Raw genomic sequence first — 27,990 nt, 5'->3', positions numbered from 1 at the left:
TCGTGGCTTCGTTGGGAACAGGTCCGTTTTCCCCACAGAGGACACTGGGGCGCTGGCCGCCTCCCTGGGGCGGAGAGATCATGCGCCCCATAAAGTGGTGGTGGTGGTGGTGGCATCGCCGTGGTGGGCGGCTGCTTCGCCCCGCTGTCCGCTGCACGGGGAGGGAGGTGCTCAGAACTGCGAGGCGCTGCTGGGGTCACACTGCAGCAGCCTCACGATGGAAGGGTCGCTCTTGGCACCTTTGATGAACTCTTCCAGAGACAGTTTGCCTGGGAAAGAGGAAGGGGGAAAGAACCATGAGCTGCTCAGTACAAGCATGTGGCCGAGATGTTGCACCAGTTTTAAATTTGTTTGGATTACTGCAATGCATTATACGTGGGGCTGCCTTTGAAAATGGTCTGGAAACTTCAGCTGGTACGAAACAGGGCAGCCCGTTTACTAACAGGGACTGGCCAGCGAGATCACATTACGCCAGTCCTTTTACAACTTCATTGGCTGCCAGTCCAGGTCCGGGCCTGATTCAAAGTGCTGGTATTGACATTCAAAGCTCTAAATGGTTTGGGGCCAGGTTATTTGAAGGAACGCCTCCTCCTCCTCCCATATGTACCTGCCCAGACCTTAAGATCATTTACAGGGGCCCTTCTCCGTGAGCCCCTGCCAAAGGAAGTGAGGCAGGTGGCTACTAGGAGGAGGGCTTTCTCCGCTGTGGCACCCCGGCTGTGGAATGAGCTCCCCAGAGAGGTCCGCCTGGTGCCTACACTGTACTCCTTTCGTCACCAGCTGAAGACCTTTTTACTCTCTCAGTCTTTTAACACTTAATTTTAACTTAAATTTAAATTTTACTGTTCTCTGTATTTTAATCTTATATCAATTTTTGCTGCGTGGTTTTATCCTGGTGGTGCTTTTTATACTGTATTTTGTATTTGTGTTTTTAACCTGTTGGTTGTTTTATGATGGTTTTAATTTTTGTGAACCGCCCAGACAGCTTCAGCTATTGGGCGGTATAAAAATGTAATAAATAAAATAATTAAAAAAAATCTCTTCACTGGCTGCCAATTAGTTTCCAGGCAAAGTATAAAGTGTTGGTTATCACTTTTAAAGCCCTACATGGTTTGGGTCCAGGCTATCTGTGGGGTCGCCTTCTCCTGTATAATCCGCCCCGCGCACTCAGGTCCTCTGGGAAGAATTTACTCCAGCCAATAAAAACAAAGCTGACAACTATTACCCAGAGGACCTTTTCTTCTGCTGCTCCGTTTGTGGAATGGCTTGCCAGGAGAGATTCGTCAACTTAACGGTCTTCTGGAATTTAAGGAAAAGGAACGGAACCTCTCGTGCAAGCACTTGAGTCATTACTGACTCCTAGAGGGACGTCTGCTTTCGCTGACCTTTTCTTGGCAGACTTTGTAGCGGGGTGGTTTGTCATTGCCTTCCCCAGTCGCGGTTACCTTTCCCCCAGCTAGCTGGGTACTCATTTTACCGACCTCGGAAGGATGGAAGGCTGAGTCGACCTGAGCCGGCTGCCTGAGAACCAGCTTCCGCTGGGATCGAACTCAGGCCGTGGGGAGAGTTTCGGCTGCAGTAACTGCCGCTTACCACTCTGCTCCACAAAAGGCTCATTCTGGAATTTAAGAAAGCCATAAAGACTGGTCTCTTCCGGCAGGCCTACCCAGTTGAATTTTAAGATGCCTTTTAATAATGTGCTGCTTTAAATAATGTATTAGTTTTAAATGTTTTAATTACTTATATGTATTTTATGGTGTTTGCATTTGTGTTCTCCCCGCCTCGATCCAGAGGGAGAGGTGGGTAAATAATAATAATAATAATAATAATAATAATAATAATAATAATAATAATAATTCTTCAGGTTGGGAGAAGGGAGACCTGGGATCAGGCCCCACCCCTGGCAAGGAAAAATGGGATACTGCTGATTAAAAATCCATATGATGGCAAACATCTGACACTCCTAGCCCTTGATATACATGCATGTTTCCAGATCCGAATATGGGACCTAACGTATAGTATCCACCATAGTCATAAGAATGTGGACAGGGTGTGCCTGCCTTTAGCATGCTGTTCATCTGTCTCCAGCCTCCACAAGTGACAGCAACACAGGGTGTTTCTTGCATTAGGATATTGGACAAATTTATCATTTAGTCAAAGCCTACAGCGTTAGGTTGCCTCTGCGTGAGCTTATCAGTCTCGATAATTCTCTTTACATTCTGCTGTGCAGGAGTCTTTCATTTGTACAATGAAGCAAGAGCTTGAATTATGTTTTTCTCAGTGGATTATAAAACAGGAGAGTTGCTCTGATTATTTGTTCAAATTATGGATTCTAATTTGTATTCCTCAGGCATTAGCCATTAACAAATCATTGGTTACATCATCTGCTGCCATATCTTTTGTTTTCAGGGAGACTGAAGGAACATTTCTATTATCAAGTTCTGAGACATGTGTGATTTCTATTCTGAATGCATCAAATCCCCTCAGTTGCTCAGTGATTATTTTTTACATCATCTCAATAATATTTTTTAACATCATCTGCATCCATTATGCAGAGCGGCCTTTAGAACACTTGGATGCAGGTTTGTCACCATCACCTTCTATGCTAAATTAGCATTCCACATCCTGTGAGATGCATGAAGTCCATTTCTCAGGACATGACTCAAACCACATCGTACAGAATTTATTCCTAGTTTGGACATGTGGAGCTAAAGATTCCATTGCACATCTTCCATATTTGTTTATTCTATTTCCGAGCCCAATTCAAGTGCTGTTTTTGACCTTTAAAGCCCTAAACAGTTTGGGAACAAATTACTTGAAGGACTGCCTTCACCCATACCAGCCTGCCTGCACTTCAAGATCAGAAAGAGAGGCCCTTCTCATCTGCCCACCTGTGAGGGCAATTACCGTAGGTGGGTGTCCACGCAGGAGAGGGCCTTATCTGTGGCGGCCCCAAACCTCTGGAACAAACTTCCGTCGGAGGTCTGCCATGCACCTTCCTTGCAGACTTTTAAGAAGGCCTTAAAAACATTTTATTTTACCTTGGCCTTTGCATGATGAGTATTGTTATTGTTGTTATTATTGCTGCAATTGTTGATCCTTCTGTTTTTATTGTTTTAATTGATGTTTTACTGCTTTTAATATTTTAATATTTTATTGCTTTTATTGTTTTATATATTCTACTGTTGTAAGCTGCCTTGTGAGGGCTTCTGCCCTGAAAAGAGGCCATGAAATGTTTCAAATAATAAATAAATAAATTGTGTGATTGACATGAATTTGGTGTTTTAAACTTGGTTTCGCTGCAGAATTTGCAGCAGTGAACTCAACGAGTGGACTTCTAGCATTGTCCTCTCTCTCAAGTCATTTCATATCAGCTATGTAGACAATAAGACCTACAATTTGTCTGATTGTAGGTTAGGAGCCATGGAAGCAGACATTGCTGTGAATGCTTTCAGGAGCAATGTCAAGTTACCATCTCTTGCAGCACAGATAAAATCCATCAAAATCTCCACCATTCCCATGTGTGTTCTGCATTTAGGTTGTCACTATGTTGAATATTGATGTTTCCTATGGTACAGTGGTGGCCAAAATTGTGGACACTTTTTGAAATTTTCATGTTTTGCAACTTTGCATGCTTATAGAAAATGTTCTGTTTCACGGAATTCAAATGTTTATAAATCAATAATTTAATGATGAATTCAATACAAAAATCAGAATGAAAATATCTGCAGTACAAAAAAAGTTATGCTTACTTTAGTCTAAAAACAAACACAGGTGTGATTGGGTGAAGAAGCAGATTAGAATTGCAAACCCTACTGGCCAATCACAGTCCTTGTTCTGGGGACCAAACACATGGCAGTAGCTGTGATACATCATGTTTCAAGTTGGGGAAAGTCAGTTTTGCTGTTTGTTCTGTAACTGAAGCGCAATTGGAGATTGGGTGAAAGTTTGAAGTATTTCTCAAATTAAAAGTGTACGTACATGCATCATAAATAGAACAATGGCACCAAAGAAAAGAGTTGATTGGACACCCAGGAAAAGAAACAGGCTTGTTGTATTACGTGAATCAGGTCTTTCAATTGATATATAAACATTTGAATTTCGTAAAACAACATTTTCTATAAGCATGCAAAGTTGCAAGACATGAAAATTTCAAAAAGTGTCCACAATTTTGGCCACCACTGTAACTTTGAAAAAAAAAAAACCCACCTAAAAATATAGCAGACTTTCCACCACACTGCAAAAGTTATCCCTATTGGTTTGATCTCTACACTTAAAAGCATCCACTACACTTTTATAAGGGTTGTGTGTTTTTTTTACCTCTACATAAAGCTCATGACGAGTGGTCACCAACCTTGACTCCAATATGGGCCACTGTATATTCCACAGGGTTTCACAAGTCAATAAATGTGCATGGTTTAGTCATATGCTTCGTTCCCCGTCATAGTGTGTGTTCTGTTAGATTCATGCACACATGATTCTGTCCACAGGTCATCCATGCCAGTACTTTTCATGTGCTGGCCAATTGCCGGGGCATAGATATGATGTGGTTTTAAAAAGGTACAGCAGTTTACGTTTTTCTGCCATAATATCCAATGTTTTTGTCACTTGAGCCCTTATAGCATTTCACCCATCAAAGATAGACTTCCACTGTTATTATGTTTGAAAGCACAGCTCCTTACCTTCATTTCGGTGTACAATGTGTCCAAACCGGTTCATTCGTTTCAGTGTCTTCCCCACAGAAGCCTCACCCAAACCATGCAGTTATGTGTGACCTTGATAATGAGCTTCAAGGACATCCTCGAGAATGGGATCCACCCACATCTAGTTTGTCACCCAATGCGCCATCGATCTGACATTGACGCTTTGTGCTTTTATCACGCCAATAGTCGTATCATCTTGCTTTGTAGCAGACAGGCTGGCTGGTCTGCTACCAGGCAAGATGACACGAGTCCTTCCCCAGGGGCCGGGTAACATCCCTCACCTCCCGGTATCCATTAACCTCCAGCCTTGCAGAATCACTGTGCAGGACACCCTCCCACCCCTGGTCACCCTTCTGACACAACGCCCCCACCCCACCCCGGTGTATTTAATCAGCTCGCCTGCCTTTCTGTCTAAGAGCTCTGGATTTAGTGATGAGGTTGCGTCTTAATCTCTTTCTCCCTCCTCATTTACCGTCATTATTGGTATCCATCTGCCGGAAGATTTTTTCTGTCCGTTTCTCAGGAGTTGACTCATCCTCTGGCATCTTCATCACCGACGAGACCATTTTGTAGATGGCCTGGAGGGAAGGAACAAGGGCCTGATTGAAACACGGATTCCCAACAATACTCCAGCTTGCTTAGGGCTCTTGGCTAGAAGCTACCAGTGGGCCCCTGCTGTGCCTCTCAAACAGATAAAGAAAGGCAAGAATGTCCTTCAGATGGGAGGCAGCAGTTCTTCTGGCACGTGCATCATCATCATCATCATCATCATCATCATCATCATCATCATCATCTATTTATTACCCGCCTCTCCCTCTGGATTGAGGCGGGGAACAACACCAAACACAATATAATACATAAAATTAGTTAAAAGAGCATATAAAACCAATACAATATTAACATAACAATCACAGCATCTTAAAATTCCTAGGTTTAAAATTCATCTGGGTAGGCCTGCCGGAAGAGACTAGTCCTTACAGCTGTCTTAAACTCAGAAAGAACTGATGAATCTCCTCCGGCAGGCCATTCCACAGTCTGGGGGGCGGCAGAAGAAAAGGTCCTCCGGGTAACAGTTGCCAGCCTAGTTGTGGTTGACTGGAGTAAACCCTTCCCAGAGGACCTGAGTGTGCTCAGGTTTATTTGGCCCCAAGTGGTCAACCGTGGTCTATAGAAAGCTTGGCCCTGCCCTGTAGATCTAAGTCCCTTCTCCAGAGGACTTCCCTCTCTCATTTTAAGGTCCAGGTGTTTTAGGGTGACCATATGGAAAGGAGGACAATGCTCCTGTATCTTTCACAGTTGCATAGAAAAGGGATTTTCAGCAGGTGTCATTTGTAGGCATGCAGCACTTGGTGGAATTCCCTCTTTTGTATCTGGTCACTCTAGTATAGCTCCTGCAGCTTTACCTGTTGTGATGAAGAGGGGATTCCACCAGGTTCCCCATATATACAAATGGCACCTGCTAAAATTCCCTTTTCTATGCAACTGTGAAAGATGACCTTTCCATGTGGTCAACCTTAGGGGTTTACAGAGAGGACACCACTTCTGTCCACATCTCCAAGCGCTCAGAAAGTGAAATGGCGCAGGGACAACCGAAGAGCCTTGATTAAAGAAAAGCTGCATTTTAAAAATACTCTGGCTGCCCTTTCCCAGGAGGCTGTGCGCATTGCCTGGCTGAAGAAATTGGTAATTAACATTCAAAATGTTGAGGGCAAAAGTTTCCCTGGGAAAAAAACAAACGGCAGCAGCAGATGGGAAAGAGCCTGAGGCTTCAGCTAGACGAGGGGGTAAAAGGGCGACGATCTCATGATTTTATGATCGCGAGATCGTCGCCCCCGTTTACACGCGGTGTGCAACATCACAGCCGCCATTTTGTTTTTATCGGAGCAGGAGCGCACGAGCGCTCATCTGCAAAACGGTAAGGTGTTGTTGTTTTTTAAAAAAAACACAATTTCACCGCCCCTCCCACCCCAACCCTGATGGACACAGAGCTCCTCAGGAGCTCTGTGCCCCGTGCCCAGCTCCTCACAGCTGCTCACAAGGAGCCGGGCAAACCACAACGATGGGCCACACTTTCCATGGTCTCGGGATCATCCTGTGACCGCGGAAAAAGGGTAGGGTGATATCCCAGGGAAAGGAAGGGATCATCCCTCCCTGCTCCCGGGATCCCCTGTGCGTCATGTGGATGCACAGAGACAATCCCTGGGATAGCGCCCCATCTAGCTATGGCCTCAGACTCTCGCTCAGCACTGCTGGAACAACACCTGCTGTCCTTCAACGCCTGGCTCAGGATGGTTTGACCCGCTCAAAAACAGCAGAACCCTTGTTTTCGGCAGACTAAAGTGCAGGAGGGAAGAATAATAACAAGAGCAGGAACAGCAGCAAACCCTTGGTGCAAAGGACCCCCAAAAGGTGGAGAATGCAGAGAGAAGCCAAAAGCGGTGCTCCAAAGCACAGCCATGCTACCCTGCCATCAGCAGAGGGCACTACAGAGCTCAACAAGAAATACAGCTTAAACAGAGAACTTGTTTTGCGGTTGGAGAGCAGTGTTGGGTTTCCAGCCGTGGGCAGCCTCTGGAAACTCCAAACAGAGTGTGACGGTGATTATAGCCTTCCCCTGCTATCTATCACCAGCATCAAGCACACTGCCTCTGAGCATGGAGGTTCCATTTATTTATCCTGGCCAATAGCTGCTGATAGGAGAATTGGCCTCCAAGAGTTTGTCTAACAATTTCTAAAGGCCATCTAAGTCAGCAGCTCTCGCCGCATCTTGTGGTAATGAGTCTCACTAGTCGATTCCGTGTCGTGCAAAGTTATCATTTAGGGTCTTAAAGTGACCCCAAATTCTAATATGATGTGTGTGTGAGAGAGAGAGTCTTCCTTACAGCTCTCCCCATGGCTCGTACTTTTATAAACCTTTCCCATGTTTCTGCCGTGCCCACTCCTCTGTAAATGAAAAGGGGTTTGCATTGCCCCTAGGAGGTGCGTTCAGAGATACATCTACCACGACTGCCTTATCACCAATCTGTCATAGAATCATAGACTGGTAGAGTTGGAAGGGGCCCATAAGGCCATTGAGTCCAACGCCCTGCTCAATGCAGGGATCCACCTTAAAGCATCCCTGACAGGTGGCTGTCCAGCTGCCTCTTGAAGGCCTCTAGTGTGGGAGAGCCCACAACCTCCCTAGGTCACTGGTTCCATTGTCGTACTGCTCTACTACTTTATTTTATTTATTTATTTATTTATTACATTTTTATATCGCCCAATAGCCGAAGCTCTCTGGGCGGTTCACAAAAATTAAAACCACAATAAAACAACCAACAGGTTAAAAGCACAATTACAAAATACAGTCTAGAAAGCACAACCAGGATAAAACCACGCAGCAGAAATTGATATAAGATTAAAATACAGAGTTAGAACAATAAAATTTAAATTTAAGTTAAAATTAAGTGTCAAAATACTGAGAGAATAAAAAGGTCTTCAGCTGGCGACGAAAGCAGTACAGTGTAGGTGCCAGGCGGACCTCTCTGGGGAGCTCATTCCACAACTGGGGTGCCACAGCGGAGAAAGCCCTGCTTCTAGTAGCCACCTGCCTCACTTCCTTTGGCTGATCTCATAATAGCCTTCCTGGAAAACACCTCCTTTTTGTCTAGACCCTCTTCATTTTGAGACTTCCAAGCAGCCATGCAAAAAGCGGAAAGGCAGGCCAAGCTGCACACCCCCCTGCTCCCGTGTGATCACCTAGTGACTTTTGCAGTAGCAGCCGGATGTAAGACCTGGACCAACCATGATATGGCCACTATATATATGTTTTAAAATCTAAATAAATGAGTCATTTATTATTAATTCCCAATGTGTTATTTTTTTCATGCAAATCTCCATTATTCCCATGTTATAGATGGGGAGCAAAACGATGAGTGTGTGATTTTCCCAGTGACGTTTCAGGGGCAAGACTCCAGGTACAAATATCTTAGGTGTTTCTGGGTGAGGTCTCCGAATTCCTGGTGGTCTTTTACAATTAGGGAAATTTGGGTAATCTGAAAGCTCTGATGATCCAATGGGGAGTCATCCCAGGTGACCAGAGAAAGCCAAAGGCTTCGTGTGGCCAAGGGTCAGCTGTCCTTGCTAGGAAATAGGAAACAAAGAGCCAGCTCTTCCACCAGATCTGTGCAAGTCTCAGGCCCTGTTCAGACAACCTGCTAAACCATGCTGCTTAACCACAAAATGGTTAATGGAATGCATTTCTGTTAACCATTTTGTGGTTAAGCAACAGGGCCTTTGGCTGCATGGTCTTTCCCAGAGCTGAGTGTTCAACCAGAACAGGATGCCGTGGTTTCTTCTGCTCTGATTGGTCTTTTTCAGAGGGACACCCCCTACCCCCCCACAGCAGATCTCGAGACACCTTCATTTTCAATCCGTCTAAAAGAAGCCGCCATTCCAGGTGTTTCTGTTTCTCCGTGCCAAGGGCACTTTGGAGCTTCGGTTTATAAATATCCAAGACCCAGTTAGGAGATTCTTTTCTCCCTGTCAACCCAACCTCCGAAATGATTCACAGCCATCTCTTAGCAAACTGTACTACTTTTTGTGTTCCATAGGGAACCCACCTGTTCTCACACAACAAGCAGGTGCCTTAAGGCAGATGCGACCCAAACCGATCAAAACGCATCTCAGTGTGGAAGAAAAAGGGATTCCCCAAAGAGAAATTCAATTTCCAAAATGCCTCCGCCACCAAGAGAGGAACATTCAATGTAAACAGGGCTTTAACACACACGCACACACTGTGTTGCAGTCTGAAATCAGGATGGGTTCTCTTTTGGGTGTAAGACCTTCTGCCCCGCTGCCCCCATATCTACCAGGAATCTGCCCTAGAAGCTACAGCCAGCCAGTGCAATCCTGGGGCAAGAAATCTAGGCTTTGGCCCCTGTGAGGCTAGCTTCACATTATGCGCAACTGTCAGCCCAGAAGCTTTGAGAGGGGAGGACAGAGGGGAGAATTGGTGGGTCGGGGGAAGGAGCACAGAGCACTACCCTCTCCCATACTTTCCCTGCTCCAAACTGCCCCCACCCCCTCCATTGTGTGTTTGCTGCCAGACTGCCAGTCTTGATAAACACGACGTGAAATTCAGCCTCCTCCTCAGTAAGGATCTGTGCTGTTGACTTTTCTTTCAGATATTCCGAAGATGGTTGAGGTATTTTTATATGGCCTCCAAGACAGGGCCCTACAAAATTTGGATCCATGGGGTGATCATAGAATCATAGAATAGTAGAGTTGGAAGGGGCCTATAAGTCCATCGAGTCCAACCCCCTGCTCAATGCAGGAATCCACCCTAAAGCATCCCTGACAGATGCTTGTCCAGCTGCCTCTTGAAGGCCTCTAGTGTGGGAGAGCCCACAACCTCCCTAGGTAACTGGTTCCATTGTCGTACTGTTCTAACAGTCAGGAAGTTTTTCCTGATGTCCAGCCGGAATCTGACTTCCTGTAACTTGAGCCCATTATTCCGTGTCCTGCACTCTGGGAGGATCGAGAAGAGATCCTGGCCCTCCTCTGTATGACAACCTTTTAAGTCTTTGAAGAGTGCTATCATGTCTCCCCTCAATCTTCGCTTCTCCAGGCTAAACATACCCAATTGTTTCAGTCTCTCTTCATAGGGCTTTGCTTCCAGACTCCCTCCGGGAAGGGATGGTGTCCCTGCTGTCCTTTAGGAGGCAGCAGTGTGACCACTCCTGAAGAAGCCCACCCTGGACCTGATGGTATGAGACAACTACTGCCCAGTCGCAAACACCCCCTTTTTAGGGAAAGTACTTGAGAGAGTGGTGGCAGAGCAACTGCAGGCACTCTTGAAAGATACTGATTACCTAGACCCATCCCAGTCTGGGTTTCAATCTGGTTACAGGACTGAATCAGCCTTGGTCGCTCTGATAGATGACCTTTATAGAGAGAGGGACAGGGAGAATGCAACCCTGTTAATCCTGTTCGAAGTCTCATCGGCTTTTGATACCATCGACCATGGTATACTCCTGGATTGACTCCGTGGGATGGGCATTGGAGGCACTGTGCTACAGTGGTTCCAGTCCTACCTCCAGGGTCGCTTTCCGAGAGTAGCATTGGGTGACCACTCCTCGGCCCCTTGGCAACTGAGTTATGGGGTGCCATAGGGCAACATCTTGTCCCAAATGTTTTTTAACATCTATATGAAGCCGTTGGGAGCAGTCATTAGGGGATTTGGAGCTAAATGCCATCAATATGCTCATCACACGCAGCTCTATCTCCCTGTGACAACTGAATCAGGTGAGGCTGTGCAGGTCCTGGACCACTGCCTAGACTCAGTAATGGGCTGGATGAGGGCCAATAAACTGAAACTGAATTCTGGCAAGACGGAAGCCCTGTTGGTGAGTGGTTCCTGAGTCCGGGAGACAGGCTCGTTGCCTGTTCTGGATGGGGTTGCACTCTCCCTGAAAGATAAGGTTCATAGTTTGGGGGTACTCTTAGATCCATCTCGGTCGCCGGACGCTCAAGTGGCCATGGCGTCTCAAAGTGCCGTTTACCAGCTTCAGCTGGTTCACCAACTATGACTTCTCCTGGACAGGGATAGCTTGGCCATGGTGGTACAGGCATTGGTAACCTCAAGATTGGATTACTGCAATGAGCTCTATGTGGGGCTGCCCTTGAAGCTGCTCCGGAAGCTGGAGCTAGTGCAGAATGCTGCAGCTCGGCTGTTGTCTGGAGCTGCCTCTTTCCAGCACGTAACTCCTCTGCTGAGGGAACTACACTGGCTGCCTATTCACTACCAGGCCAGGTTTAAGGTTCTTGTACTTGTTTACACAAGTACACAAGTACCCTAAACAACCTGGGACCAGGATACCTGAGAGAGCGCCTTCTCCCCTACCAATCTCCCCTACCCACTGAGGCCATCTGAGGGCCTGCTCCTGGTGGTTCCACATAGCCCCATCCTCCAATTGGAGTCCACCAGGGGAAGAGCCTTCTGTGTGGTGGCCCCCCTCCTATGGAATTCCCTGCCTCTGGCAGTCAGGCAGGCGCTAACTTTGTATTCCTTTCAGTGCCTCCTGAAAACAGCATTGATCTAGGAAGCTTTTCCTTAATGACCAGCCACGGTTCACTTTTCATTTTGCTTCTTTTAAAATCTATTTAAAAGTGGTTTATTCTATTTTTTATTTTATTTTATCTTGTACACTGCTCCGAAATTTTGGAATGGGGAGTGGTATATAAATGTTGTAACTAAATAAATAAAATAAACATTTTACTGAGGGATGATCAAATGTGATTTTTTTCATCGCTTCTACACCCCGTGGGAGAATTCAGTCCATCTTGGTTCAGGCTGCCCAAGAGATTTGGCTGCCCAGGAGGCTGCACTGTCTGATGTGGGAGGGGCCCTCACCCGCACCCCGCTGCTGCTGGATCCCTCGTAACATTGGGAGTCCTCAGGTTGTCTTGGTGTGAAGGACGCGGCCCTTCTGAGTAGCTGCTCGGCTTTGCTGCTTCCGTGCTTTGCCAAGTGCAGATCCAGTTGCACAGAAGCACTGCAGCTTGCTCCTGACTGGGAGAGCTGGGCTGGGGCACCGGCCGGTAACTAGATTAAAGCGGCAAAGGCAAAAAAAGGGCGGACGTCCTGCATCTTTAAAGTCTGTCCCTTGCACCTGTCCCCAAGTATCCCGGTGATGACATCTGCATGGCTAAAAATGAGCAGGAAAAAAGAGGGATGAGTGATGCCAGAACCGGACATGACCTGGCGAATCCAGGAGGCCCAGACCCATCTTTGCCACTGACCTGAAGGAGGGGGGGGGGCTCTACAGGTAAGGAACGGTGGGCAGGGCTGCTTAAACAGCCCCCCTCCCAGTTCTCCCCTGCAAATGCCTCTCTTCCGCCCTCCCGGAAGCTTGTCATATTTGTAGAGTAATGGCTAGCACTGATCTGGGAAATGAAGAGGCAGAAATACCCAAACGAACAAAAAGCACCCAAGGGGTAAAGGACGGGACCCGGCCCAAGCCCCACCCACCCACCCCCGTCCCCACCACAGACGGTGTGCCCATGGGCAGGTCCCCGTTTTCCTCGGGCTCAGTTTCTCTACCTACAAAATGGGAAGAATAACAACAACATCCTTTGGAAAGGTATCGTGAAGACCCACAGTATAAAACCCACAAAGCCCTTTGAGTATATAAAGAGCGCCACCGCAAGGATTTGTTCATCCTTTCTGATGGGCCGGGCTTCCCCTCAGAATCCTTCATCAGGGCTTCATTTGACTTGCAGACACTGGCTGGGATTAAAGGTTCGTGTGTCCTGGTGGAAAAGAAATGGGGCAGCTGTTGAGCAGCTGTTCTGGCTCCTCCGGCCCCCATGAGGAGAGCGTGCAGAGGAGGGCTCCGGTCGGCTGCAGCAGGCAGGCGCCCGGATTCCGTGTCACGGAGGGATCCAAGAAGGGCAGTCACCTCACACCCTATACCTCTGCTAATCTGCTACATTTGCCAACTAAATCCCCTTTAAAAACAGCTCTCCAATCTGCTCCGTTGGGCGTCCTCTCCCTTAAATCTGCAGCATCGCTGCTTAGAGAGAGGGAGAGCGAGAGCGAGAGAGAGAGAGAGAGGGGGGGGGGGGGAGAGACCAGCACACACACACAATGAGCAAAAAAAAAAAGGAGGGCGACCGACTGACAGACAGAGGGTGCTTCCAGATGAGGCAATTGCCCGGCCTGAAACGTGGGATTTTATGGAGAGTGTGTGTGTGTCAGACAAGGCTGTTTTCCACTTGTAGCCCTCCTGTATTCTCCCACTGTTCCTTTCATCCTTTTTCTTTCTACCCAAAATCTGCTAAGGAGACGATGACGGAATTGCTTCACAAGGGCTTTTTGCTTGGCAGCGCTAGGAGTGCCTCCCCGCACCCACCCACCCACCCAGTCTGGAAGCATCCAGACACAAAAGCCGCTATTGCTCAGCTATAAGACAGGAGAAAACGAACGGAGCCTCTGGTTTCCATTCAAGAACGTATGAAGAGCCCTGCTGGATCAGACCGAGGGTCCATCTAGTCCAGCACTCTGTTCACACAGTGGCCATTTACAGATCACAGCCCCACTCCCCAAAGGAATTATGTCCTCGACCACCAACACGTGTAGATAAATACATGCAGCAAGCTTTAATCAATTTAATCGGTAGATTAAATTGTTGCTACTGATGGCACACACACGAGATTAGTTACCCCATAAAGGATGGATTTGCCCACTCTGTAATTAGGGCTGCAAGCTTTAACCGGTTTAATCAGCATATTAACCAACTACGGCTTTCGTTGATTAATCAGTGGAGACCAATTTTAATTGTGTGTTTAGTGGGGGGTGGGGGAATATTAACAGCAAGGATTTCTAGGTTCAAGTCCCACGGTTGTTATTGTTAATTATTATTATTATTATTATTTGGGTTATCATTTGTTAACTGCCTAAGGGATGAGAAAGAATATGTTAAACTTGGCCATTCCTTCTAGCAGTTAAGCAGTAGGTCATATTTCATTTAGAAAGGAACAGTGGGGAGTTGCAACATGTCATGGCGGAAATTCCTGGGTTGTTTAACCCAGGAATTGCAGGGACAAGTAGGGTGTGCAAGCCACTTCCACTTTTTAATTAACAACTCAGGAACCAACCACGGGCAAATGTTGGGTGAATTAAAAGCTGAACGCCAAGCGTGTGGCCCGTGTGCTCCACTCGTCCCCGCAATTCCTGGATTAAGGAACCCAGGAGTCGTAGCTGCCGTGACATGCAAACTAGGTCAAGACGTTGCTGTGAAGGCTCAGCGTCTCACGTGAGTGTTTGCTCTGTAGCTGCTTGGAGGGGAGGGGGGTCAGGAGAGGAAAAGAGACCCCTCTTTTTCCTTTCTCATCCTCTCAAATCCTTCCACTGTTATGCTATAATTTATTTATTTATTTATTTATTTATTACATTTCTATACCGCCCAATAGCCAAAGCTCTCTGGGCAGTTCGCTAAAGGGCTAAAATTTAGGCTTGGGTTGCCGGCCTTAAACCTGACCCCTTCATTGCTAGACTTCGGGGAGGGAGAGGCAGAGGTTTCCAGAAAATGAAAACCTACCCATTTTCTTTTCCTGTCTCCTGAAACCTCCCTGTATGCGGTGTGTGGTCCCCTCATAGCCCAAATCCCCCAGTCCTAACCCCTCCCCCTCCCCCCTAAGCACTGAGGGGCCCAAGGCGGCCCAGGCCTCTTCCCTTCCAGTTTCCCTTGTTTTTCCAGTGTTCTGCGGCTCAACTGCTGCCAACATTCTGGCCATAGCTAGACGGGGCGATATGCCGGGGATCGCCCCCGGATCATCCCTGTGCGTTCACATGACACACAGGGGATCCCAGGAGCAGGGAAGGATGATCCCTCCCCTTCCCCGGGAACTTGCCCTACCCTTCTAGCCCACTTTTTCCGCAGTCTCAGACCGCGGAATACGTGGGCGGGTGTTGTGGTTTGTCCCGGCTCCTCGCGAGTAACCGCGAGGACCCGGGAACCGTGCACAGGGCGCAGAGCTCCTCAAGAGCTCTGTGCCCATTGGGGGTTGGGTGGGGGGACGGGGGAAAGTATTTCTTTTTTAAAAAAACCTCACAATTTTTCGCTCGTGCGCTCTGTCTGCTTTAACAAAAAAATAATAAAAAAAATGAAATGGCGGGCACAATGTCGCGTGCCACGTGTGGACCAGGGCAACGATCTTGTGATCATTAAATAGCGAGATCGTCGCTGTAAAAACCCCTGGTGTAGCTGAGGCCTCTGTGGGTGCTGGAAGCTCAGGGCTCCTTGTTGAGCCATCTGGGGCCTGTTTCAAGACTCCATTTCCAAACAAATACACTTTTTCACACCTGCAGAGTCTCCCGAGTACCACAGAAACCAGGAGCGTATTTGGCGTGATCCACTTCGAAACCATTGGACATGGATCCCAGCCCCCCAAGGTCACCACCGTAGCTGTTTTGCGGATGATTTGGGGGTGAGGAAGGGCAGAGCGGGCAAGGGCCACCTGCCAACAGGGCTGGTCTGTGCCTGAATCTGTCCCTGGCAGGGGGAAAGACCTTGCCGTGAAAAACTCAGCCGGCGGCTTCAAAATCCATTTGTGAAATTGAGCTCTCAGCATGCCTGGCATGAGGTCTTCTGGCCTCCGCAGCTCCTTTGCTCACCCACGGCCTTTTCTCCAAGAGTTCAGAGACAGCCCATTTGGAAGAAATAAAAAGAGTATGGAGCTCAAACACAGCATCTGTTTGAGCTGGTGTGCTTTACAGAGCGACGGATCTCTGTCTGCTTTGAAAAAGAGAAGAAGAGAACTTCGTGGGGGAAATAAGGCCCAAACAAGAAAAGACATTGGGTGACCAAGGTCTCCGGCAGTTCTGGATTTGTTTTTGCAAATTATGAATTATCAGCCCTGCACGGCTGCTTTGAAGATCAGGGAAGAGGCAAAAAGTGAAAGGGTGGGGGCAGGAAAGAGGCAACCAGAATGATCAAGGAGCCGGACCAACTCCCCTAAAAGGAAAAGCGATGTTTGGGGCTCTTCAGCTCAGAAAAAAAGGTGAGACGGGACACACACACACATACAGGTGTATAAAATTATGCCTGGTTTGGAGAAACTGAACAGGGAGATGCTTTTCTGTCCCTCTCGCACAATTCGAAACCTGGAGTCATCCCATGAAACTGAATGGTGGGTGATTCAGGACAGATAAAAGGAAGGACTTCTTCTCACAGCAGCTGGACAACCATCTGTCAGGGATGCTTTAGGGTGGGTTCCTGCATTGAGCAGGGGGTAGGACTCGATGGCCTTATAAGGCCCCTTCCAACTCTACTATTCTATGACTGGTCCACTGCCACCCAGTAAAACCTTCTTGGCTGAGTAGGGATTTGAACCCGGGTTTCCCATCCTAGTCAGACATTCTAACCATTACACCACACTGCTTCACTACTCCTGTGTGCAGTAAAAGTAAACCTGCCAGGTCGTAGGAATGAAGCGTGCCTTTGAAGGTAAATTTGGAAGACAGGTGAGACTCCACTGTCAGACTGTACAGAAAGGCTCCCCTGGGAACACAAGGAAACTCTGCAACGTGACCAAGTGTGTGTGTGTGTGTGTATGTATGTGTGTTGATGGGCAGGAGAGGGCAGGAGGGCCTTACCTGCACAATTTCTAGCATCTCCTCCCGGCTGATGTAGCCGTTCCCATCCAGGTCATACATGCTGAACGCCCACATCAGCTTCTGCTCCAGCTTCCCCCGCGAAGTGACGCTCAGGGCGATGATGAACTCTCGGAAGTCGATGGTGCCGTCGCCATTGGTGTCGAAGGTGCGGAAGACGTGCTCGGCGAACTTGGAGGCGTCGCCGTAAGGGAAGAAGTTGGCGTAGATCTTCTTGAACTCCTCCACGTTGAGGATGCCGGTGGGACAGTCCTTGAGGAAGCCTTTGTACCACTCCTGGAGCTCCAGGTCTGAGAACTCCGTGTTCTCCCGGAGGTCTTGGAGCATTTCTGGACGCAGCTTGCTGTTTTGCTTCCCCATGGTTGGACCGGGGCCTTACGCTGAAATGCAGGAAGCAAGAAGGCGCTTGGCAAGGACTAAACCACCATGATACCAACGGGCATCCTGCCCTATGGCAAGCGCTTGCGCGCTCGCTCAGAGAGGAATCCTCGTTGAGCAGAGCTCGAGGTAGGCTGGGCAGTGGCTGTTCCCCCACAAAAGCACACAATAACTTTAGCTTTATTACTTATTACACAACCATGAGTGCTAGAAACTTGCTTCCGAAACACATGATCCTGATTTTCAGCATTTCAAAATCAACGCTTATGTCTTTAGGATGACTTTAGCTTATACAGAACACAGTTCTGAAAATCATCCAGTGCGTCAATATGGACAGAAATAACTGTCAATGAGTATATCATTAAATACGTTTGGCAGAATCAATAGTGCTATGAGATGCTTAGGATCCTTAAAACACAAACACAAACAAACAAACAAACAAACAAACACACACACACACACACACACACACACACACACACACACACACCAACCATGAACATCCCTGCCTCTTAATAGCTTGTCAGCAGGTTCTACGGTAAGAAAAAAATATTGAGCCGAACAGGACTGACATTTCGTTAATCAAATATTCCTTAAGTCAGACTTAAGTAAAGCAGCAGCTCCATCTGCTGTCAGTTAAAGAAATGATAGAATGCTCTTCAAGGCACTTCAGTGTTGTTCATTCAATTCCAAAGCATGTCCATCATGGCTGTGCCATTAGCAAACTGGTAGAGAAATGTATCATTCCACGTTATTAGCAAACTGGTGTGCTTGGGGGTTGGGGGCAGGGCAGAAAGCCTTTACAGTTGGTAGACACCCTTTCAGACAAGACTGAGATGCTGTTAGTGGGTGGTTCTTCTGACCGGATAGTGGGTGTTTAATCTGTTCTGGATGGGGTTGCACTCCCTCTGAAGGAGCAGGTTCACAGCTTGGGGGTTCTCCTAGAACCATCTGTCACTTGAGGCTCAGGTGGCCTTGGTGGCATGGAGTGCCTTCTAAAGCTGGGATAACCTAACTTCAGATGTCCATGCTCTGGTAACCTCCAAATTAGATTACTGCAATGCACTCTACGTGGGGATGCTTTTGAAGACGGTTCAGAAACTGCAGCTTGTGCAAAATGCAGTGGCCAGATTGATAACTGGAACCAGAAGGTTTGAGCATATACGACTGGCTCTGGGCCGCTTGCATTGGCTGCCTATATGTTTCTGAGCCCAATTCAAGGTGTTGGTTTTAACCTATAAAGCCTTACACGGCTTGGGACCACAATACCTGACGGACCGCCTCTCCCGACATGACCCTACCCGTACACTATGCTCAACATCTAAGGTCCTCCTCTGAGTCCCTCCTCCGAGGGAAGCTCAGAGGATGGCAACAAGGGAGAGGGCCTTTTCAGTGGTGGCCCCCCAATTATGGAATGATCTCCCCGATGAGGCTCGCCTGGCACCAACACTGTTATCTTTCTGGCACCAGGTCAAGACTTTTCTCTTCTTCCAGGCAGTAAACAACATATGCTGAGTTTTTAACTGACCCCAGAATAGTTTGTTTTAAATGGATATTGTTTTTTATGCTTTTGATGGTTTTAAATTTTTATATTTGTTTTTGATGTTCACTGTTTTTAACTGTTGTAAACCGCCCAGAGAGCTTCAGCTATGGAGTGGTATATAAATGTAAATAATAATAATAATATTAATAATTATTATTATTTCAGAAAAATAGAATGTGTCAAAATAACCTCCTATCTCTCCCAAATCTCAACCAACTGCTAGGGGGAAAAGGCTGCCAGGAAGCAGAGCGTGGGCATGAGTCCTTGGCTTGCAGTGAGTTCCAGAGGCTGAAGGCAAGCACGCGGGGGGGGGGGGGAGGTGCCCCCCTCCCATCTCCTTGGTGGGGATGATCCTTTCAATGGCTTAGGAAGCTATTCCTTCACAACAGAAAGTATGGGTCAGTGGGCTGCCTGTGATACAGGTCCTCTGAGCTACGTTTTTCTCCCTAGGGTCCTTTGGAAGTCAGGGGGCCTTACTGCATTCCCTGAAATTAATAATTTGGAGCACCCTTTCTCCTGGAAAAAGATGGTGTTATTTATTTATTTTTACCCTACCTTTCCACAGCATATGTTCAATGCAGTTTGCAGTATAGGGATTTAAAACGAAAAATAAGTCTGAGCAATGAGGAGCAACAACGCCATTCTCACCCACAGCCTCACCATTTTGCAAACCTATTTCCTTTTGCAAGATGTTTATTTGGAAGCCTTTCCACTGAAAAGCTTGCAGTGTCCAGCACAGGGCTTATTTTCAGTCAAAGCTCAACTCCAGAATATGTGTAAAATAGAAAAAAATAAAGAGGATTTCGCCTCCGCCTGATCGAGGGGTCTGTGTGGCATCCGGTGGATTAAGCCTTTGGACTTGGGCATCTCTTTGCCCAAGAACAGAGCTTCCTTGCAGAGTTGAGCCCTGCCTTTTCTCTCTCCAGAAATTAACGGCTGCTTTCATTACATCCGCACAGCGCTTGGAACAAAAGAGGCTGCAGCTTTAATGAAAGAGCAGCAATATTCTCCCTCCAGAACCGAGCATGTTCTCTCAGCTGCCAGCTTATCAACAGAGGACGATAAGCCACAAAGAAAAATCTACACAGGAGCGCCTTTTATTTCCATCCCTTCTCAGATCAGCTCTCTGACATGAAGCTATCAGATGAGTCTGCCTTTTGGGTGACGGGTGGGTGGGGAAAACCGCTTTCTTGTGCGGATTCATTTCCTCTCCATCTCTTCCTTACAACAGCAGCTGCACCATTTTTCATCTAAGCTCAGCTGCACAAGGAGAATGACAGCACAGATGCAATTAGGTCTGCTCCGTGTTCCGGCCCAGGAATGAAAGACGCCCCTGGGGTGCTTGGGCCTCAGCAAATGGCCAGGCGGCTTTCTTTTCAACAAGAGCATCTCTTTAGATCGGGGCAAGGCAGTACACCTCCAGATCAGAAACTGTTCCCAAAGTAAGAAAAGCTCCAGGACAGAGAGAGACCCATTTTGCTAATGGATCTTCTTCCCAGGGATGATTCAAACAGCTCTGTCATAGAAAATGGGGCTCATGCATTTGTTAGTTGCATTTGTAACCTTGCCTTTTCGCCCAGGAGCTCAGGGTGTGTACATGATTCTCCCCTTGCCCATTTTATCCTCATGACAACCCTGCAAGGTAGATTGGACAAGCCCAATGAGCTTCACAGCCAAGTGGGAGTTTGAACCTGGGTCTCCTTCAACGGCAGCCCTCAACAATATTGTTGCCCAAAGCAACTGTTTCGTTTTCTGGCAGAGCTGGCCTGGCCATGGTGGCTTGAATGCCGACCTTCTTCTCAGGGCTGCAGCCCACTTTCCCCCACCCCCAACATCTTGCCTGATGAAGAGATCGGGAGATCTCAGAAGCTTGCATGCATCTTTGATGTCCTTTCGGTTGGCCTACAAAAGGTATTGTTCTCATGTGGATTTTGACATTTTTCTGAGAGTTAACAACATGGCTGCCTTGCTTTTTGTGTGACAATCACTAGGAAAGCGTGTGCGCAGTTTATGGGAAATCTTTCCACATCAATCTGAAATAAAAAAACCCATTTTCCAGCTTCTGGGTCCTATTTTTTTTTATCCCAATAATTTCAAATTTCCAGCATTCCAAAAATATACACTTGAAGTATGGAAAGGGCTAAGAAACATTCTGATTCTGTTGGAATGGGTGGATAACAATAGAATTGATGGGAGCTGGGGGGGGGGGAATACCCCACTGTGATCAAATACAGGGGTGTCATTTTCTGTTTTTTTAAGCCCACAACCACTTTGAATTTCTCTTTTCATTTGTTCCCACCGGCATGAGAAAATATAGCTTGACCGACACTGGCTGCGTGTGTAGGTGGAAATTTCCTCGCAGCTTTTATTTTCCTTGCCATATTGCCGTCCTGCATGGATGATGTATTTTCAAAACTGCTTTTCACGGCACTGATAGCTCCCTTGAAATGGGAAGGTTTAACTTAGGGCCCTGCTCTGCTGCTGGGAGGAGGGGAGAACAGAGCATCTCTTGTGCCTAATCTGGGAGGAATCCGACTAGTAAGGACCCACAGCGACCCCCCACCACCACTGTCCACACAGAGGGGGCAGGCTTTGCCAGGGCAAGGCCTGGCTCTTCTGCTGCCCTAGTGGCATCTGTGTGTGTGTGTGGGGGGGGGGGGCAAGACTCCCTCTTCTCCTCCCCTGCAATCCCCTTTCTTTTCCAAATAAATGGAGGAGAAGGAAGAAGGGGGCTGCCACCCCTTACTTTTCAGTGGGGTGGAGCAGTTAGAGTGCTGGGACTAGCATTGGGAAGACCCAGGTTCAAATCCCCCCCTTCGCCAAGCAACTAGCGGGATGAATTTGGGCCAGTCATTTTCTCACAGCCTGAACCTTCTTGCAGGGTTGTTGCAGGAATACAGTGGGAAGAAGAGGACGACGTCCTCTGCCCTGAGCAGCCCTCGATGAAGGAGGGAATTTAAAACGTAACAGGGACAGCTGCCTTATGATAGTCTCCCCGTGATCCTGCTTCCCTTTTACCTCTATATACTCCCTGGACCTTCTTTTGTCCTCCTTTACAGAGGACAGTCACAGGAACACAGGATTCTGCCCTTCTACGAAGTCATAGCTTTGGTCCATTTAACCCAGTATTGTCGGCACTGACTGGCAGCAGCGGCTCTCCAGGTTTTCAGGCAGGTGTTTTTCCATCCCTTCTTGGAGATGCCGGAGATCAAACCTGGTACCTTCGGCATGCAAAGCAGGTGCTCTACCACTGCACTATGGTCCCTCTCCACTGTAACCCAGTGCATATAATTGGAATAAAGGCGCATTTCCCCCTTGCTACCCTGTCTCAGTCTCTCCTCCTATCTTTTGTTGTCTCCCGTGTTGAATTTCCATTGGTTAGTTTCACAGGAAAAGAGCCCTGCTGGATCAGACCATCTCGCTCAACATCCTGCATCTCATAGTGGTCAGTCAGATGCCCCTGGTAGACCCCAATCAAGGGATAAACGCAAGAGCCTCTCCTGCCACCTGGATGTTCCCCAGCGCACTGCCTCTGATCATGGAAGTAGCATGCAACCATTGATATCCTCCTCTCCTCTCCTCTCCTCTCCTGTATGAGTTGCTCTGATTTCCTTTTTAAAACCATCTCAGCTAGTGGCCATCACCATGTCAGTCACAGAAAATTAACATAACTCTGCACTGTGTGAATAAGTATGACTGCTCAGCTTCACAGGGTTGTAGTAGCATGATGAGAGACAGAGTAAAATGCCGCTCTCTCTTCTTTATCCACACTGTGCATCATTCTATGATGTCCCCCAACCCTTACTCACCCTTTTTCCAAGCTAAAAAGACCCCAACATTGTAACCTCTCCTCATAGGGAGTTGCTCTTGTTCAGGTCAACACTTTCTGGCTTTCACTGAATAACTAACTGTGTCCCCAAGATATCTTTCTTGGTCCGTCACTCCCAGCTCAGACCACATCAGTGTCTATGTAAAGTTAGGATTCCACCTCCCAGGTTGAACTACCTTAAACTTTGGGCCAAGCTTGATGTGACACTAAATGAGTCATGTCTTTGCAAGGGGAGATGGAATCCCCACCATCCTACCTACCAAGGCCTGGCCCCCAAAATGTCCACCTAAGGCCTCTTCAGTGCTTCTGTACTGACAGTATAAATGGACCTGCATTATAGGGTCAGTGCGAACCGCATGGGACCCACCTCAACCAGCAGTGACCCATCTAACCGCCTTCACCCATCTAATATTGCCCATATGCTAAAATCTGCTTCAGGGGTCCTTCTCAAGTGCTCACCGTTGAGATTAGTTAGGTTGTTGTTCACAAGAAACAGGGCCTTCTCAGAAGTTGCCCCAAAGTGTGGGATCCCTTTCCTACTGATTTGTGACTTGCCCTATCTGTACAGGCATTTAGGTGAGTTCTTCAAGGCTGCCTTTAACCAAGATCGTAATTCCTGTGTGTGTTACAAAGCAACTACTCAGAGTTGTCTGCATGCTTGCTATTGGGGTAATTATACTTTTGATTCTTCCCTTATTCTTGCTTGCATGTTGCTTTTTGAGGACATAGCTCTAAAAATCTACTTAAAATATGTTAAATGAATCAATACAAATAACATTATTTACTCTGACTGGCAGTAGATCTCTAAAAACTCCAGCGGGGGCCTTCCCCACCCCCTGGGATCCTTGTCATGAGATTGCCAGGGAACAGACCTGGAAAATGAAAGCACTGCCCCTCCCAAACTAATGATAATAATTAAAGAAGAAAAACAGCCTGGGGTTCAAACTCATGACATCCCAAATGGCTGATCAGCAATGTATCCATTCTCCTAGAGAACTAGAGCTAGTCAGAGCATTTTTCAGATGTGCTGGATGAGGCCACGCTTGCAATTGTGAATGACCAACCCAAGCCACAAAGTCGTGAATCCATTTCAGTGCATGCTTTTCTTCACACAGGTGGGCTCCAGGTGTATGGGACTCCCATTGTCCGCAGCAGCACGTCCGAAAGCTGCAGCTCTCTCTCTCTCTCTCTCTCTCTCTCTCTCTCTCAATCACACACATTTGTCCATCAAGCCCAGTACTGACTGACAGCAGTGCTCCTTCCAGGGTCTCCAGCAGAAAGAGGCCTTTCCTATCACCTCCTACCTGATCTTTTTTTACCTGCCAGGGATTGAATGGAAGTCCTAGACCAAGGCGAGGAGGAGGAGGAGGAGCTGTTCTCAAGAGTGATGAGCCATGACAGCTAAATGGAACATCAGTGTTCTGAGGTGGGCTCATTAGGAATGCTAGATGCTGGCAACAACCAACAGCAGGGCGCTATTGGGGGGGGGGCGCTATACCAAAATGATTTTTCTGGCCCCGTACAGGGCTGGGATCTAGAAACGTCAGGGTGAGTATGTTTGCTTCTGGTTCTGGTGGATCATAAGCCAGAACTACGAGGCACTTTGAACACTGGGAAATGCTAAACGATATCCATATGGTGGTCTTTAAATGTTCACACACTATATCTGCTGGAAAACGCTTGCAACCGCCCCCTCCACTCCCACGCACAGAATATATTCCAAGAAGAAATACGGGCCTGGAAATGCTGAGCAAATTCAGGAACAGGGAAATGTCTGGGCAAAGCAGAGGCCTGGCTGACATGGCCAGAGATCTCACAGCAGGGTGGGCGACCTCTGGCTCTCCAGATGCTGCTGGACTGCAACTCCCATGATCCCTCACCACTAGGGTGACCATGTGGAAAGGAGGACCGGGCTCCTGTATCTTTTACAGTTGTATTGAAAGGGGAATTTCAGCAGGTGTCATTTGTACGCATGCAGCACCTGGTGAAATTCCTTCTTCATCACAACAGTTAAAGCTGCAGGAGCCCTGCCCTCTTTTGTATCTGGTCACTCTAGTATAGCCTTTTCTAGACAACTGTTAAAGATACAGGAGCCCTGTCCTCCTTTCCATATGGTCACCCTACTCACTACTGGCTGGGGCTGATGGGAGTTGCAGTCTGACAACCCCAACTTTACGATGCAACGAAGGACCCTGTGGCTTCTAAATGTTTAACCATAGCATTTGGGAGCAGGGAATTTCAGCAGGTGGTGCAGGGCTTGCTGAGATCCCCTCTTCTGAGATTCCCTAACTGCCAAAGGTGCCAGGGAGAGCGTGCTCTTCCTTTGCATCTGGCCACTCGAAGGTTCCACCTGGGAAAGGGCTCGTGCCATCATTGCCCGGGTGGCTGCCACAGACCACGGGCCCACCCTGGACGAGCAGTTGGGAGAACGGACCGTTCGTGTCAGAAGCTTTAGCAGAAGTGGGTCAGTTCCCTTTTGAGAAGCGGGTTATTTTCAGCAAAGCGAAGGACAAGATTGTGGAGACACAGAGAGAGAAAGAGAGAGAAAGAGACTTGCCAGGTTGATGAATATTTTACTACCGCTTACTGGCACTATGTGCCTGGAATTACAGTCCTAATTATTAGGACTTTTTTTTAGAAAAACAAGGAAGTATTGTGTGATTCTGAATGGACCTGGCATTAAACTCATGTCAAACTGAGTGGCTCTCCCCTCCTCCAGTCTCCGAGAGAGGAGCCATGGGCGCTCAGGACGAGGCTCTCTTCACCTTTGGCCTTTTTGCTCTCGAACCCAATACTGGCTGAACAGCACCACCTAGTGGACAGACAACTCAGCATGCGACACCTGCGCTGCCGTATGAAGAGGCAATCCACTCCCATGGGTTGTGCCTAAGAACACTCAAATCCAGTGTCATGCTGGATCAGAGCAAGGGTCCATCTGGTCCCGCACCCTGTTCACACAGTGGCCAACCAACTGTCTACCAGGGACCAACAAAGCAGGATGCGGTGCAACAGCACCCTCCCACCCATGTTCCCCAGCAACTGTGGCATACAGGCTTATTGCCTTAGATACTGGAGATAGCACATAACTATCAGGACTAGTAGCCATAGATAGATTTCTCCTCCAGGAGTTTATCCACCCACCCACCCCTTTTAAAGCCATCCAAATTGGTGGCCATCACATCTTGCGGTAGTGAGTTCCATAATTTAACTATGCGCTGTGTGAAGGACTTCCTTTTATTTGTTCTGAATCTCCCACCAATCAGATTCAGGGGATAATGACCCCAGACAATCCACAGTCTGGGTTTTATGGACTGCCAACTCAGCCATGATGTACTTAGAAGGCAGGTTCCAGACCACACAAATGTTGTCTTCAAGACTTTTGGGTCCATGTTGAGAGGTGATTGCCGTTACTTCAAGCTCATGGATAATTGCCACGTCTTACTTATCCAACCGCTCCTTTTGAAATAATGGACTGGATGAGGGCCGTGATGTTGATGGTGGGTGTTTTTTTTCTGGCTTGGGAGATGGGGGTTCAACCTGAATGGGGCCAAAGGAGCACGGCTGCAGTCTGCCTCAGTTTTGGGGGCTTCAACGGCCTCAGCGGCATGGAGCCATTTTCACCACCAGCAACTCCTCCTGGAGAAAGAGGGGCTGGCCACCCTCATCCATTCTCGGGTCATATTTTGTTTGGATTTCTGCAGCATGTTGTACATAGGACTGCCTTTGGAGACTGTACAGAATCCAGAATTGGTTCAAAATACTGTGGCTAGATGGCTGACAGGGACTGGATGAAGGAAAGTAATCTTGCCCGTTTCTAATCAGGGCTCCTGGCACAATTCAAAGTGCTGCTTTTAACATTTAAACAGCTTGAATCCAGGTACTTAAATGATCACCTTTTCCAAATGGACCTGCTAGAACATTTAGGCCATCCTTAGAGGCCCTTTTCCAGGTCCACCTGCCATGGGAGGTGAGAGGGAGTGATGGGAGACAGGGCCTTTTTACTGGTGGTACCCTAATTCTGAAGAGTTCTCCTCAGGGAGACATGCCTGCCACTAGGTCAGATTGCCAGGCCTCATCTACACCGAGCAGATATTCCACTATGAAAATGGTATGAAAGCGGTATATAAAAGGCAGGAGCCACACTACTGCTTTGTAGAGGAATTGAAATGCACTAACAACTGTTGGGGCCCATGACACATACTATATACCACTTTCATAGTGTTATATCCTGCTTGGTGTAGATATGTCATGGGCCCCAACAGTTGTCAGTGCACTTCATTACTATTATAAAGCACTAGTGTAGATCCTGCAGTGCACTTCAATATCACCATAAAGCAGTAGTGCGGCTCCTGCCTTTTATATACCACTTTCATAGTGGAATATCTTGCTTGGTGTAGATGAGCCCTCAGTCATAGGTGAAGTCCTTTTTATTCACCCCAGGTTTTTTGATAGATCAGTTTTTACCTGCTTCAATGCTGGGATTTTATCTGTATATTTGGTGTATTTTTTTTTAATGTTAGTGTGTAATTGCGATTCCTACCTTCTTTATGTAAGCCAGTTTGGGAGCCTTTTGACTGAAAAGCTAGATAACAAAGGTAATTAATCTCTCTCTCTCTCTCTCTCTCTCTCTCTCTCTCTCTCTCTCTCTCTCTCTCTCTCTCAATTCATTCTTTTCACAACCTCCCCAGATTGTATCTCTTGTACTCTGATATTTCTATTAGACACAAAGAATCCTGAAAATGCTAGCTTTCATTTTACTTTTAAAAAATGTTTCTAGCTCTCATGGTTGCAAAACTAACATTTAAACATGCATTTTTTTAAAAAAAGAAGAAGCTGGATATATTTCAGGTCTCTAGAGACTAGCATCACATTTCTAGAGATCCTGGTGACCAAAGGGGCACAGGATTTCTTCAGTGTTGTTCTTGCAAATACCCTTTTAAAAAAAATCAGTGATGTCTCTCCATAGAGGGGTTTCTGTCTTCCTCCCCCCCGCATTTTTTTTAAATGGAGGAACATTAAAAAAAGAAAAGAACCGTCCCCCAGCAGTCTGGTGGGAAATCCCAGAATTCTGCCACTCAAGTCTACCACTTCTTTCTTTCTGCCTAATGGTAAATTTCAGTTCTCGCAAACAGCCAAGACCTTTCATCTGCTCCTGCTTTGCTCAACCTGTCCAGGGCAGGACTGGGAAGCGGTCCTCTGCTACTTCCCATGTCTCGGTGTCAGCCCCCAAGTGTGAGGGCCCTTGGCTGATCAAGCCTCTGGGATTGTCCTTGGGACTCAAGCCCGGCTCCCCCTCCGCTGTACAAGATATACCACATTTAGCTACGTTCCAATACTCACCCACAGAAGAGGAGACACAGGAAGGAGGTCCTGGAACTGA

The 27,990-nt window shown here is 47.4% G+C and overlaps 2 protein-coding genes across 2 annotated transcripts in view; one reads left to right on the top strand and one right to left on the bottom strand.

Annotated features, from left to right (window-relative positions):
* PABPC4 (poly(A) binding protein cytoplasmic 4) overlaps positions 1–20,465 on the top strand; it is a 563,337-nt gene extending 542,872 nt beyond the window's left edge. Inside the window, exon 15 of the mRNA XM_063139846.1 lies at positions 20,453–20,465. The gene's annotated coding sequence lies outside the window, so the exon portion shown is untranslated. The remainder of the gene's footprint in view (positions 1–20,452) is intronic.
* HPCA (hippocalcin) lies at positions 3–27,990 on the bottom strand. The gene is made up of 4 exons (XM_063139859.1): positions 27,951–27,990; positions 16,843–17,240; positions 5,176–5,281; positions 3–269 (listed from the first exon to the last, which is right to left on the bottom strand). The coding sequence occupies exons 2-4, from the start codon at positions 17,218–17,220 to the stop codon at positions 172–174; spliced, it is 582 nt and encodes a 193-aa protein (XP_062995929.1). The 5' UTR covers positions 17,221–17,240; positions 27,951–27,990; the 3' UTR covers positions 3–171.

Source organism: Elgaria multicarinata, chromosome 13, assembly GCF_023053635.1.
Source record: "Elgaria multicarinata webbii isolate HBS135686 ecotype San Diego chromosome 13, rElgMul1.1.pri, whole genome shotgun sequence".
NCBI classification, from domain to species: domain Eukaryota; kingdom Metazoa; phylum Chordata; class Lepidosauria; order Squamata; family Anguidae; genus Elgaria; species Elgaria multicarinata.
Note: the sequence above shows the minus strand (reverse complement) of the source record. Positions and strands in the feature narration are given on the sequence as shown.

Excerpts from the sequence above, each read along its gene's own strand:
- HPCA (XM_063139859.1), bottom strand. The coding sequence starts at position 17,220 with ATGGGGAAGCAAAACAGCAAGCTGCGTCCAGAAATGCTCCAAGACCTC. Across the intron at positions 5,282-16,842 it reads AGATGCTAGAAATTGTGCAG|GCCATCTACAAAATGGTCTC; the intron begins GTAAGGCCCTCC and ends CCTTCCCTCCAG. Across the intron at positions 270-5,175 it reads GATGGATACCAATAATGACG|GCAAACTGTCTCTGGAAGAG; the intron begins GTAAATGAGGAG and ends CCTCTTTCCCAG.